The 14270-nt window shown below is 51.8% G+C and overlaps 1 protein-coding gene across 9 annotated transcripts in view; it reads left to right on the top strand.

Annotated features, from left to right (window-relative positions):
• LOC144953395 (transmembrane protease serine 9-like) overlaps positions 1 to 14270 on the top strand; it is a 61135-nt gene that overhangs the window by 20896 nt on the left and 25969 nt on the right. Inside the window, exons 2-7 of one of the 9 annotated variants that reach the window (XM_078883962.1) lie at positions 657 to 747; positions 2992 to 3042; positions 4466 to 4522; positions 5590 to 5646; positions 6715 to 6771; positions 9102 to 9137. In XM_078883962.1, the coding sequence (XP_078740088.1) occupies positions 693 to 747; positions 2992 to 3042; positions 4466 to 4522; positions 5590 to 5646; positions 6715 to 6771; positions 9102 to 9137 (313 nt within the window). In that variant the 5' untranslated portion in view covers positions 657 to 692. The remainder of the gene's footprint in view (positions 1 to 656; positions 748 to 2991; positions 3043 to 4465; positions 4523 to 5589; positions 5647 to 6714; positions 6772 to 9101; positions 9138 to 14270) is intronic. The other 8 variants (XM_078883964.1, XM_078883966.1, XM_078883965.1 and 5 more) reach the window with 8 other exon arrangements.

Below are 14270 nucleotides of genomic sequence, written 5' to 3'. Positions count from 1 at the left end.
CATAGACCCATGGACTCACACATAGACCCATAGACTGACACAGAGACCCATAGACTCACACAGATACCCGTAGACTCACACATAGACCCATAGACTGACACAGAGACCAACGGTTTTTTGTCCTTCACCCCGCACCTCCGATTAGCCACGGTTGGCTACGTGCGGTGGCGCCAATGGAGATGTTCAACATACATGCAAATACATTCTAGATTTGAAGTTTTCGTGACTGCAAGTGGTGTTTTTCGGTAAAGTCCCGTAGGTGAAAAAAGAAAACAAATATATAAAATCACGACGTTTTGGAGGCAACACAAGCATCCGTCTTCAGGTGGAACCGTCACAGCACGATTGCTGTGTCAAGTTAAAGACACATTCTAAGAGACGCGTCCTTGTGTATATACTGGTTGAGGGGGAAAGGAACCTGTATCGGAGTTTTGTATTATTATTGTGAGGTGGAACCGTCACAGCAAAATGACTGTATCAAGAGATACGTCGTGATTCAATTGATTTGTTTTCTTTTTTAACCTACGTGACTTTACCGACAAAAACCGACGAGTATGCAAATACATGTTGGCATTGGTGGTCACGTTCATTTTCCTGGTGTTCGTATCGTTGATGACGATGCTGTTGCCGTCTGCGTGGTTTTTTTCTCTTTCCAGAATTCCTCGGGACATCTGCTTCTCAAGCGGGAAACCATGGACAAGTCACTGCTGCTGCTCTCCATCCTGCTGCCACACGTCCTGTGCCAAAGTAATTGAACGCGGCCGAGAACACCACTCGGCGTTCAGTCGGCACTAGATAGGGGCGCCACGGTGGCTAGGAGATGTGAACTACCTCATCTTGTATACAGGAGGTCGTGGGGTCGATCTCGACCCTAACTCCATGATGGCTAGGAGATGTTAACTACCTCATCTTGTATACAGGAGGTCGTGGGGTCGATCCCGACCCTAACTCCATGATGGCTAGGTAGATGTTAACTACCTCACCTGGTAAATAGGAGGTCGTGTGGTCGATCACGACCCTAACTCCATGATGGTTAGGAGATGTGAACTACCTCATCTTGTATACAGGAGGTCGTGTGGTCGATCTCGACCCTAACTCCATGATGGTTAGGAGATGTTAACTGCCTGACCCTGACGATGCCTGCTGCTGTATATTTGGAGTCTGTGTCTCTCTCTCTCTCATCATCACGGTGGCTAGGAGATGTTAACTACCTCGCCTGGTATACAGGAGGTCGTGGGTTCGATCCCAACCCCTGACGATGCCTGCTGCTGTATATTTGGAGTCTGTGTCTCTCTCACCATCATCATCATCACGGTGGCTAGGAGATGTTAACTACCTCGCCTGGTATACAGGAGGTCGTGGGTTCGATCCCAACCCCTGACGATGCCTGCTGCTGTATATTTGGAGTCTGTGTCTCTCTCACCATCATCATCATCACGGTGGCTAGGAGATGTTAACTACCTCGCCTGGTATACAGGAGGTCGTGGGTTCGATCCCAACCCCTGACGATGCCTGCTGCTGTATATTTGGAGTCTGTGTCTCTCTCACCATCATCATCATCACGGTGGCTAGGAGATGTTAACTACCTCGCCTGGTATACAGGAGGTCGTGGGTTCGATCCCAACCCCTGACGATGCCTGCTGCTGTATATTTGGAGTCTGTGTCTCTCTCACCATCATCATCATCATCACGGTGGCTAGGAGATGTTAACTACCTCGCCTGGTATACAGGAGGTCGTGGGTTCGATCCCAACCCCTGACGATGCCTGCTGCTGTATATTTGGAGTCTGTGTCTCTCTCACCATCATCATCATCATCACGGTGGCTAGGAGATGTTAACTACCTCGCCTGGTATACAGGAGGTCGTGGGTTCGATCCCAACCCCTGACGATGCCTGCTGCTGTATATTTGGAGTCTGTGTCTCTCTCACCATCATCATCATCATCACGGTGGCTAGGAGATGTTAACTACCTCGCCTGGTACACAGGAGGTCGTGGGTTCGATCCCGACCCTGACGATGCCTGCTGCTGGTTTACTCTCCAAAACACACACCGCTTCGTGCTGAACTAAGTAACTAATTGTGACGTCTTGTTAACACGACAACCCCGTTACTAATTGTCTGTGTGTTTGGGAGGTGGTGGGTTTAACGACGTAGTTATATTAACGCCATCTAACCCAAACAACTCTATATTATGGATGACATTGGTCGCGAAAGCCTACGTGTTGAACTGTAGTGGTGTAAATTTCGTTTTAAAGCTTTCGTTACTGCAGAGATTCATCTTCTTGGTTCTTTCGGTAAAGTCACGTAGAATGGAAATAATAAAATAATAAAAATAAAACATAATAAAATCATAAAAATATTAAACTAATAAAAAATAAAACATAATAAAATAATGTAATATTATATTTATGATGTTTTATTTTTTATTAAATCATAAAATAATAAAAAATAAAACATAATAAATATAATATTATATCATTTTATTACGTTTTATTTTTATTATTTTATTATTTCCATTCTACGTGACTTTACCGAAAGAACCAAGAAGATGTAGTGGTGTAGTGTCTAGTAGTGTGGTGTATAGTAGTGTATAGTAGTGTATAGTAGTGATGCAATGTATAATAGTGTAGTGTGTAGTAGTGTAGTTTATAGTAGGCTATAGTGTAGTCTTCATAATCAACGTTTTTGAGTTTAGATCGCGTTATTTATAAATGTGTCGTAACCCTCCACCACCCGACACGGTCAATCAGTAAAAAAAAGTGTCACGTTGACAAAAGACAAAAGAGTTCACTGCTTTAGCCCACCGGTGTGTTGACGCGTGAAACCACAACATTTACAATTGTTTGAGTAGTGCGACGTTTCGCTGGTAATTGCATCCAGCATCATCGGGCAATTCGCCAGAATAGTGTAGTCTAAACAACAACACACGATGATACGGATGATCGGGAATGCCCACGATGCCTTAACAAATCGTGTTTGATGTCACCGCAGCTACGTCGACTCCACAAGTGCCCTTGACGACGCCGTCCTTCATCAATAACTGTAAACACCGCTCCACATCATGAGACCTCCCTTTGCAAGCATTAACATATTAGAACATATTAGAACAGATTTCGATTTAAAGCTTCTTTCGTGACTGCAGGGATTCATCTTCTTGGTTCTTTCGGTAAAGTCACGTAGAAGGGAAATAATAAAAATAAAACATAATAAAATAATTCTCACGACGTTTCGGCCACAACGCAAGCAGCCGTCCTCAAGTGGAGAACAGGTCTGTCGGAAAGACAGTGTCATTCACATCATCATCAACATCATCATCATTAACATCATCATCATCAACATCATCATCTACATCATCATCATCATCTTTTTTTTCGATTTAAAGCTTTCGTGACTGCAGGGATTCATCTTCTAGGTTGTTTCGGTAAAGTCATCACGTAGAAGGCAAATAATAAAATAATAAAAATAAAACATGATAAAATAATTCTCACGACGTTTCGGCCACAACGCAAGCAGCCGTCCTCAGGTGGAGAACAGGTCTGTCGAGGAGACAGAGTCTTATTTTATTATTTCCATTCTACGTGACTTTACCGAAAGAACCAAGAAGATGGATCACAACTCGTCACGATGATTGGCTCTGCCGGTCCTGGCCCATAGCCAATGGGGGGAAGCCTAGGGGCGTGGCCCTGACGTAATGGAAAGGAGACAGCTGCAAGTAGATGATTGGTTCTGCTGGCTTTAGCCACAGCCAATGGGGAGACGAGTCAGGGGCGTGGTCCCGGGAGCCTATGATGGAGTCTGGAAGATTCCATAGAGGCTAACCAGGATTGGTGGAAAGGTACCACGTGACTCGGGTATTAAAAGGGGTGGAGACGGACAACACGTGGTCAGAACTGGAACGAACGGAGGGAGAGGCCATGCTGGAGCGGGGTCCAGGCTGCCACGTGGTCCAGGCTGCCACGTGGTCCAGGCTGCCACGTGGTGCAGGCTGCCACGTGGTCCAGGCTGCCACGTGGTCCAGGCTGCCACGTGGTCCAGGCTGCCACGTGGTCCAGGCTGCCACGTGGTGCAGGCTGCCACGTGGTCCAGGCTGCCACGTGGTCCAGGCTGCCACGTGGTCCAGGCTGCCACGTGGTCCAGGCTGCCACGTGGTCCAGGCTGCCCACGTGGTCCAGGCTGCCACGTGGCCGTGCGTGTCTCTCCCTCTCCCGCTGTCTGTCAGCAGCGTGAAGGAGTAAGATGGGAGTGTTGTGAACGAAAGACAAATAAAGATCGGATTCCAGAAGTGGCTTCCACGACCTTTATTACAATAGTATAGTGTATAGAAGTGTAGTTTATAGGAGGGTATAGTGTAGTGTAAACAACAACACACGATGATACGGACGATTGGGAATGCCGACGATGCCTGCGAATCGACCGCCCCCCCCCCCCGGCCCCCCTTATCAAATCGCGTTTGGTGTCACCGCAGATACGTCAACGGTGGCAACAACTCCACAGGTGACCTTGACGACGCCGTCCATCACCGGTAACTGTAAACACCGTTCCACATCATGGGACCTCCCTTTGCCGGCATTAACATATTAGAAAATATTTCACCCTTTCCGCCAATGAAACAGCAAACAGAATTCCATGTGCAAGGATTCATGCATGATCCACACACGTGCTCTGGTAATATATGTGTAATGTGAGGATATATTCGGGTCGCTGACGGATCACAACTCGTCACGATGATTGGCTCTGCCGGTCCTGGCCCATAGCCAATGGAGGGAAGCCTAGGGGCGTGGCCCTGACGTAATGGAAAGGAGACAGCTGCAAGTAGATGATTGGTTCTGCTGGCTTTGGCCACAGCCAATGGGGAGACGAGTTAGGGGCGTGGTCCTGACGTCATGGTGACAGCTGCAAGTAGATGATTGGTTCTGCTGGCTTTAGCCACAGCCAATGGGGGGACGAGTCAGGGGCGTGGTCCCGGGAGCCTAGGATGGAGTCTAGAAGATTCCATAGAGGCTAACCAGGATTGGTGGAAAGGTACCACGTGACCCGGATATTAAAAGGGGTGGAGACGGACAACACGTGGTCAGAACTGGAACGAACGGAGGGTGAGGCCACGCTGGAGCGGGGTCCAGGCTGCCACGTGGTCCAGGCTGCCACGTGGTCCAGGCTGCCACGTGGTGCAGGCTGCCACGTGGTCCAGGCTGCCACGTGGTCCAGGCTGCCACGTGGTCCAGGCTGCCACGTGGTCCAGGCTGCCACGTGGTCCAGGCTGCCCACGTGGTCCAGGCTGCCCACGTGGTCCAGGCTGCCACGTGGCCGTGCGTGTCTCTCTCTCCCTCTCCCGCTGTCTGTCAGCAGCGTGAAAGAGTAAGATAGGAGTGTTGTGAACGAAAGACAAATAAAGATCGGATTCCAGAAGTGGCTTCCACGACCTTTATTACAATAGTATAGTGTATAGAAGTGTAGTTTATAGGAGGGTATAGTGTAGTGTAAACAACAACACACGATGATACGGACGATTGGGAATGCCGACGATGCCTGCGAATCGACCGCCCCCCCCCCCCGGCCCCCCTTATCAAATCGCGTTTGGTGTCACCGCAGATACGTCAACGGTGGCAACAACTCCACAGGTGGCCTTGACGACGCCGTCCATCACCGGTAACTGTAAACACCGTTCCACATCATGGGACCTCCCTTTGCCGGCATTAACATATTAGAAAATATTTCACCCTTTCCGCCAATGAAACAGCAAACAGAATTCCATGTGCAAGGATTCATGCATGATCCACACACGTGCTCTGGTAATATATGTGTAATGTGAGGATATATTCGGGTCGCTGACGGATCACAACTCGTCACGATGATTGGCTCTGCCGGTCCTGGCCCATAGCCAATGGAGGGAAGCCTAGGGGCGTGGCCCTGACGTAATGGAAAGGAGACAGCTGCAAGTAGATGATTGGTTCTGCTGGCTTTGGCCACAGCCAATGGGGAGACGAGTTAGGGGCGTGGTCCTGACGTCATGGTGACAGCTGCAAGTAGATGATTGGTTCTGCTGGCTTTAGCCACAGCCAATGGGGGGACGAGTCAGGGGCGTGGTCCCGGGAGCCTAGGATGGAGTCTAGAAGATTCCATAGAGGCTAACCAGGATTGGTGGAAAGGTACCACGTGACCCGGATATTAAAAGGGGTGGAGACGGACAACACGTGGTCAGAACTGGAACGAACGGAGGGTGAGGCCACGCTGGAGCGGGGTCCAGGCTGCCACGTGGTCCAGGCTGCCACGTGGTCCAGGCTGCCACGTGGTGCAGGCTGCCACGTGGTCCAGGCTGCCACGTGGTCCAGGCTGCCACGTGGTCCAGGCTGCCACGTGGTCCAGGCTGCCACGTGGTCCAGGCTGCCCACGTGGTCCAGGCTGCCCACGTGGTCCAGGCTGCCACGTGGCCGTGCGTGTCTCTCTCTCCCTCTCCCGCTGTCTGTCAGCAGCGTGAAAGAGTAAGATAGGAGTGTTGTGAACGAAAGACAAATAAAGATCGGATTCCAGAAGTGGCTTCCACGACCTTTATTACAATAGTATAGTGTATAGAAGTGTAGTTTATAGGAGGGTATAGTGTAGTGTAAACAACAACACACGATGATACGGACGATTGGGAATGCCGACGATGCCTGCGAATCGACCGCCCCCCCTCCCCCGGCCCCCCTTATCAAATCGAGTTTGGTGTCACCGCAGATACGTCAACGGTGGCAACAACTCCACAGGTGGCCTTGACGACGCCGTCCATCACCGGTAACTGTAAACACCGTTCCACATCATGGGACCTCCCTTTGCCCTTCTGGTACTAAAACAGTGTCACCATTGGAACCTCATTTGCCAGTAGAAAAATATGATAATTGGGTTTTTTACCCTTTTATCTGGCTCTCATACTCTGATGGTGCATTGTCTTTGAGTTGTGCGCCTTTTGGCGTCATCTGGTCCAACACCATGTGAGACTAGGCTCTCAGGAAAGCTGTCTCGGGTGTGGACCAATCAACTTCAAGGACAGTGCATACATTATCAGAGTTGCGTTTTTGTTTGCATTACGACTGCAGGTATTGTGGTCTATGCAAACATGACTCCTTGTAAAAAAAGGTGTCAGTTTTGTTGCCAGATACAAGGGTAAAAAAACTATTATCATAAAACAGTGTCGTTAAGATGTTCACACACCAAATAGAGTACCACGTGTAAGGACTCATGCACTGCATTAATCACACACGTGCTCTGGTAATATATGCTGGTAGGAACGTTGGTTTGCTCGGTCAATGGCCTGCAGGGTCAATGGCGGCGTGGTGGATTCCGCAAATATGCCCGACTGTGAGGGAGGGCACAAGCCGGCGTGAGTAGGTGAAACGTTGAGTTTTATAAGGGCACCACGGGGTGAGCAGCCCCTCCCACCCTCCCCACCCAGCCCCTCCATCCCCACCCAGCCCTTCCATCCCCACCCAGCCCCTCCCTGCACGACGGACGGACACAATAATCCCCTGTGGGCTGGTGTAACCAGGAGGTTCCTACCAGTAAGATAGCCACCACGTAGCAGGTCAGTGGGGGCCTTACAACGGGAAAGACATCTCAACAAATAGTAGTAGGTTTTTACCCTTTAAACTGGTACAAAACTGACACCTTTATACAAGGCATCATGTTTGCAATAACCACAACACAAGCAGTCAAATTGCAAACAAAAATAAACAACTCTGATGATGATAATGATATGCACTGTCCTTGAAGTTGATTGGTCCACACCCGAGACAGCGTTTCTTAGAGCCTAGTCTCCATTGGTGTTGGACCAGATGACGCCAAAAGGCGCACAACTCAAAGACAGCGCACCATCAGAGTATTGAGAGCTCGGGGTAGGCATTTACACTATGAGACATCTCCTTTACCAGTGGCAAAATATAGTAGTAGGTGTTTACCCTTTAAACTGGTGCAAAACTGACACCTTTATACAAGATGTCTCGGGTGTGGACCAATCAACTTCAAGGACAGTGCATATCATTATCAGAGTTGTTTATTTTTGTTTGCATTTTGACTGCTTGTGTTGTGGTTATTGCAAACATGATGCCTTGTATAAAGGTGTCAGTTTTGTACCAGTTTAGATCGCGTTATTTATAAATGTGTCGTAACCCTCCACCACCCGACACGGCCAATCAATAAATAAGTATAACCCGTAAAAACAAAGTGTTTCACTATAAATCCTTTATATGCGTGGCGGCTAGAGTCTTCTCGTCCTCTGGCTTGAGATGGCTGCCACCTATGGGTCAGATGATTGCATTGCACCATTAAGCAATTGGTAATTAAATATAATATTTTTGTCCTAAAAAGTGTAAAATTTTCACGAACATGCATTGTCACGCACAACGAGTCTGTGTGCAAAATGTCAGCTCGATTGGATCACGGGAAGTGGGTTAAAAAACGACCGAAAGATTTGCACGGTCCTAAGCAAGCAAGCAAGCGAACTTAATATAAAGGATTTAAAAAGTGTCACGTTGACAAAAGACAAATAGTTCACAGAATGGCGAATTGCCCGATGATGCTGGATGCAATTACCAGCGAAACGTCGTACTACTCAAACATTGTAAATGTTGTGGTTTCACGCTTTAACACACCGGTGGGCTAAAGTCGTGAACTATTTTGTCTTTTGTCAACGTGACACTTTTTTGCTGATTGGCCGTTTCGGGTGGTGGAGGGTTACGACACATTACTAAATAACGCGATCTAAACCCAAAAACGTTGATTATGAATAATATTGGTCGCTTTCAGGGATTCATCTTCTTGGTTTTTTCGGTAAAGTCACGTAGAAGGGAAGTAAGAAAATAATAAAAATAAAACATAATAAAATGAAACAATTCTCACATTTTATTATGTTTTATTTTTATTATTTTATTACTTCCCTTCTACGTGACTTTACCGAAAAAACCAAGAAGATGAATATTGGTCGCGAAAGCCTGCTGCCACGTGTTAAACCTACGTGACTTTACCGAAAAAACCTAAAAGTATTTCTACGAAGTGTTCAACTGGCAATCATCGTTTTTGTCGTCTGGTGGAACGGGAGCGGTGATTAATGCGACGTTTGTGTTTCACAGATACTACGACCATAACGACGACTACAGCGCCACTCGGTACGCCCTGAACAAGACGTACTGACACAGTCGTAGACCCAAGGCCGTAGCCATGGGGTCAACATTGGGGGGGGGGGGGGGGGGGGGGGGGGGCAAATCTTCTAGGGGTTCTGGGGGTCCCCCCTCCCCAGAAAATATCCTAAATTTGAAAATGAATTTCCTGCCTAACATATTAAAAAAACACATAGGATGGATTTTATTTTGCAATAATGTTTAATAGTGTATTGTATTACATTGCTCTGTTTCTTTAAATGTTTCACCTTTTCTTGTTTCATTGAGATTAGGGATTAATAAAGTACAACCATAACCACAATCATATAAACAGACATCTATTTTATAGCAAATTCTATGGTTCTCTGTGTGAGTCTTTGCTTCTTTGTGTGAGTTTATCGGTCTCTGTGTGAGTCTATGTATCTCTGTGTGAGTCTATGGCTCTCTGTGTGAGTCTATGGCTCTCTGTGTGAGTCTATGGATCTCTGTGTGAGTCTATGGGTCTCTGTGTGAGTCTATGGCTCTCTGTGTGAGTCTATGGCTCTCTGTGTGAGTCTATGGGTCTCTGTGTGAGTCTATCGGTCTCTGTGTGAGTCTATGGCTCTCTGTGTGAGTCTATGGCTCTCTGTGTGAGTCTATGGGTCTCTGTGTGAGTCTATGGCTCTCTGTCTGAGTCTATGGGTCTCTGTGTGAGTCTATGGCTCTCTGTCTGAGTCTATGGGTCTCTGTGTGAGTCTATGGCTTTCTGTGTGAGTCTATGGCTCTCTGTGTGAGTCTACGGGTCGATCGGCCCCCCCGCCCCCCCCCCCGCCCTCCAGTGACGAGGTGAAGACTGCATTTGGATCCACGACTTCCGTTCTTTTTCCTGCTCCTCTCTCTCCGCTCTCTCTCTCCCCTCTCCTCGCTCTCCGCCTCTCTCTTTTTTTACGATCAGAGGAAACAAGAAGATGCTCGGGGTAGTCGGCACTTTGCTTCGTTCATCATTTTTTTAGTTTTCAATGCTTTGCTTTAAGTGCCCCCTTTTTAAACGAAAGATTTCACAAAAAAATTAATGCCTTGCTCTCCTCCTTCTTACCCCTTCCCTCTCTCTCTACCCCCCACCCCTCTCTACCCCCTCTCTCTACCCCCCCCTCTACCCCCCCCCCTCTCTCTCCCCCTCTCTCTACCCCCCCTCTCTCTCTACCCCCTCTCTCTACCCCCCCTCTTACACCCCTCTCTCTAGCCCCTCTCTACCCCTCGTCTCTACCCCCTCTCTCTACCTCTCTCTCGACCCCTCTCTCTACCCCCTCTCTCTACCCCCTCTCTCTACCGCTCTCTACCCCCGCTCAACCCGCCTCTCTCTACCCCGCTCTCTACCACCCCCACCCCCTCTCTCTACCCCTCTTCTCTACCCCCTCTCTCTACGCTCTCTACCCCCTCTACTCTATCTACCCCTCTCTCTACCCCCTCTCTCTACCCCTCTTCTCTACCCCTCTCTCTACCCCCTCTCTCTACCCCCCTCTCTCTATCCCCCCACCCCCTCTCTCTACCCCCTCTTCTCTACCCCCGCTCTCTCTACCACCCTCTCTACCTCTCACCCCTCTCTCTAACCCCCTCTCTCTACCCCCTCTCTCTACTACCCCCTCTCTCTACCCCCTCTCTAACCCCCCTCTCTCTACCCCCTCTCTCTACCCCCTCTCTCTCTACCCCCTCTCTCTCTCTCTACCCCCTCTCTCTACCCCCCTCTCTCTACCCCCTCTCTTACCCCCTCTCTCTACCCCCTCTCTCTACCCCCTCTCTCTACCCCCTCTCTCTACCCCCTCTCTCTACCCCCTCTCTCTACCCCCTCTCTCTACCCCCTCTCTCTACCCCCTCTCTCTACCCCCCTCTCTCTCTACCCCCCTCTCTACCCCTCTCTCTACCCCTCTCTCCCCTCTCTCTACCCCCTCTCCTCTACCCCCTCTCTCTACCCCCCTCTCTCTACCCCTCTCTCTCTCTACCCCCTCTCCTCTCTCTACCCCCCTCTCTCTACCCCCCTCTCTCTCTCTATACCCCACCGCCTCTACCCCCTCTACCCCCTCTACCCCCTCTCTCTACCCCTCTCTCTACCCCCTCTCTCTACCCCCTCTCTCTACCCCCTCTCTCTACCCCCACCCCTCTCTACCCCCGACCCCTCTCTCTACCCCCCTCTCTCTACCCCCCGCTCTACCCCCTCTCTCTTCCCCCTCTCTCTACCCCCACCCCTCTACCCCCTCTCTCTACCCCCTCTCTCTACCCCCTCTCTCTCTACCCCTCTCTCTACCCCCTCTCTCTACCCCCTCTCTCTCTACCCCCCCTCTCTACCCCCTCTCTCTACCCCCTCTCTCTACCCCCTCTCTCTTCCCCCTCTCTCTACCCCCCCCACCCCCTCTACCCCCTCTCTCTACCCCCTCTCTCTACCCCCTCTCTCTACCCCCTCTCTCTCCCCCCCCTCTCTCTACCCCCTCTCTCTACCCCCTCTCTCTCTACCCCCTCTCTCTACCCCCCCCTCTCTCTACCCCCTCTCTCTCTACCCCTCTACCCCCCTCTCTCTACCCCTCTCTCTACCCCCTCTTTCTCTACCCCCTCTATCTTCCCCCTCTATCTACCCCCCCTCTATCTACCCCCTCTCTCTCTACCCCCTCTCTCTACCCCCCCTCTCTCTACCCCCTCTCGCTACCCCTCTACCCCCTCTCTCTCTACCCCCTCTCTCTACCCCTCTACCCCCCTCTCTCTACCCCCCTCTCTCTACCCCCTCTTTCTCTACCCCCCTCTATCTTCCCCCTCTATCTACCCCCCCTCTATCTACCCCCTCTCTCTCTACCCCCTCTCTCTCTACCCCCTCTCTCTACCCCCTCTCGCTACCCCTCTACCCCCTCTCTCTCTACCCCCTCTCTCTACCCCCCCTCTCTCTACCCCCTCTCTCTCTCTACCCCCTCTCTCTCTACCCCTCTACCCCCCTCTCTCTTCCCCCTCTCTCTACCCCCCCTCTCTCTACCTCCTCTCTCTACCCCCTCTCTCTACCCCTCTACCCCCCCCTCTCTCTTCCCCCTTCTCTACCCCCCCTCTCTCTACCCCCTCTCTCTCTACCCCTCTCTCTCTACCCCCCCTCTCTACCCCCTCTCTCTACCCCCCCTCTCTCTACCCCCCCTCTCTACCCCCCTCTCTCTACCCCCCTCTCTACCCCCTCTCTCTACCCCCTCTCTCTCTACCCCCCTCTCTACCCCCTCTCTCTACCCCTCTCTCTCTACCCCTCTCTCTCTACCCCCCCTCTCTACCCCCTCTCTCTACCCCCCCTCTCTCTACCCCCCCTCTCTACCCCCTCTCTCTACCCCCTCTCTCTCTACCCCCCCCTCTCTACCCCCCTCTCTCTAACCCCCCCTCTCTCGTACCCCCTCTCTCTACCCCCCCTCTCTCTACCCCCTCTCTCTCTACCCCCTCTCTCTACCCCCCCTCTCTCTTCCCCCTCTACCCCCCCCCTCTCTCTTCCCCCTCTCTCTACCCCCCTCTCTCTACCCCCTCTCTCTCTACCCCCTCTCTCTACCCCCTCTCTCTCTACCCCCTCTCTCTCTACCCCCTCTCTCTACCCCCTCTCGCTACCCCTCTACCCCCCCTCTCTCTACCCCCTCTCTCTACCCCCTCTCTCTACCCCCTCTCTCTCTACCCCCTCTCTCTACCCCCTCTCTCTACCCCCTCTCTCTACCCCCTCTCTCTCTACCCCCTCTCTCTACCCCCTCTCTCTCTACCCCCTCTCTCTACCCCCCCTCTCTCTACCCCCTCTCTCTCTACCCCCTCTCTCTACCCCCCCTCTCTCTACCCCCTCTCTCTACCCCTCTACCCCCCCTCTCTCTACCCCCTCTCTCTACCCCCTCTTTCTCTACCCCCTCTATCTTCCCCCTCTATCTACCCCCCCTCTATCTACCCCTCTCTCTCTACCCCCTCTCTCTACCCCCCTCTCTCTCTACCCCCTCTCTCTACCCCCCTCCTCTCTCTACCCCCTCTCTCTCTACCCTCCTCTCTCTACCCTCCTCTCTCTACCCCTCTCTCTACCCCCTCTCTCTCTACCCCCTCTCTCTACCCCTCTCTCTACCCCTCTCTCTACCCCTCTCTCTACCCCTCTCTCTACCCCCTCTCTCTCTACCCCCTCTCTCTCTACCCCCTCTCTCTACCCCTCTCTCTACCCTTCTCTCTACCCCCTCTCTCTACCCCCTCTCTCTACCCCCCCTCTCTCTACCCCTCCTCTCTCTACCCCCCCTCTCTCTACCCCTCCTCTCTCTACCCTCCTCTCTCTACCCCTCTCTCTACCCCCTCTCTCTCTACCCCTCTCTCTCTACCCCCTCTCTCTACCCCTCTCTCTACCCCCTCTCTCTACCCCCTCTCTCTACCCCCTCTCTCTACCCCCTCTCTCTACCCCCTCTTCTCTACCCCCTCTATCTTCCCCTCTATCTACCCCCCTCTATCTACCCCCTCTTCTCTACCCCCTCTCTCTACCCCCCCTCTCTCTCTACCCCCTCTCTCTACCCCCCCTCCTCTCTCTACCCCCTCTCTCTACCCCCTCTCTCTCTACCCCCTCTCTCTACCCCTCCTCTCTCTACCCCCCCTCTCTCTACCCCCTATCTCTACCCCCTCTCTCTCTACCCCTCCTCTCTCTACCCCCTCTCTCTACCCCCTCTCTCTCTACCCCCTCTCTCTACCCTCCTCTCTCTCTCTACCCCCCTCTCTCTACCCTCCTCTCTCTACCCCCTCCCTCTCTCTACCCCCTCTCTCTCTACCCCCCTCTCTCTCTACCCCCTCTCTCTACCCCCTCTCTCTACCCCTCCTCTCTCTACCCCCTCTCTCTACCCCCTCTCTCTCTCCCCCTCTCTCTACCCCTCCTCTCTCTACCCCTCCTCTCTCTACCCCCTCTCTCTACCCCCCCCTCTCTCTACCCCCTCTCTTTACCCCCTCTCTCTACCCCTCTCTCTACCCCTCCTCTCTCTACCCCCTCTCTCTACCCCCTCTCTCTACCCCCTCTCTCTACCCCTCCTCTCTCTACCCCCTCTCTCTACTCTCCCCCTCTCTCTACCCCCTCTCTCTACCCACTCTCTCTACCCCCTCTCTCTACCCCTCTCTCTACCCTCCTCTCTCTACCCCCTCTCTCTACTC

Source organism: Lampetra fluviatilis, chromosome 76 (genome assembly GCF_964198595.1).
Source record: "Lampetra fluviatilis chromosome 76, kcLamFluv1.1, whole genome shotgun sequence".
NCBI lineage: Eukaryota > Metazoa > Chordata > Hyperoartia > Petromyzontiformes > Petromyzontidae > Lampetra > Lampetra fluviatilis.
This window is presented reverse-complemented; position numbering and strand designations above follow the sequence as displayed.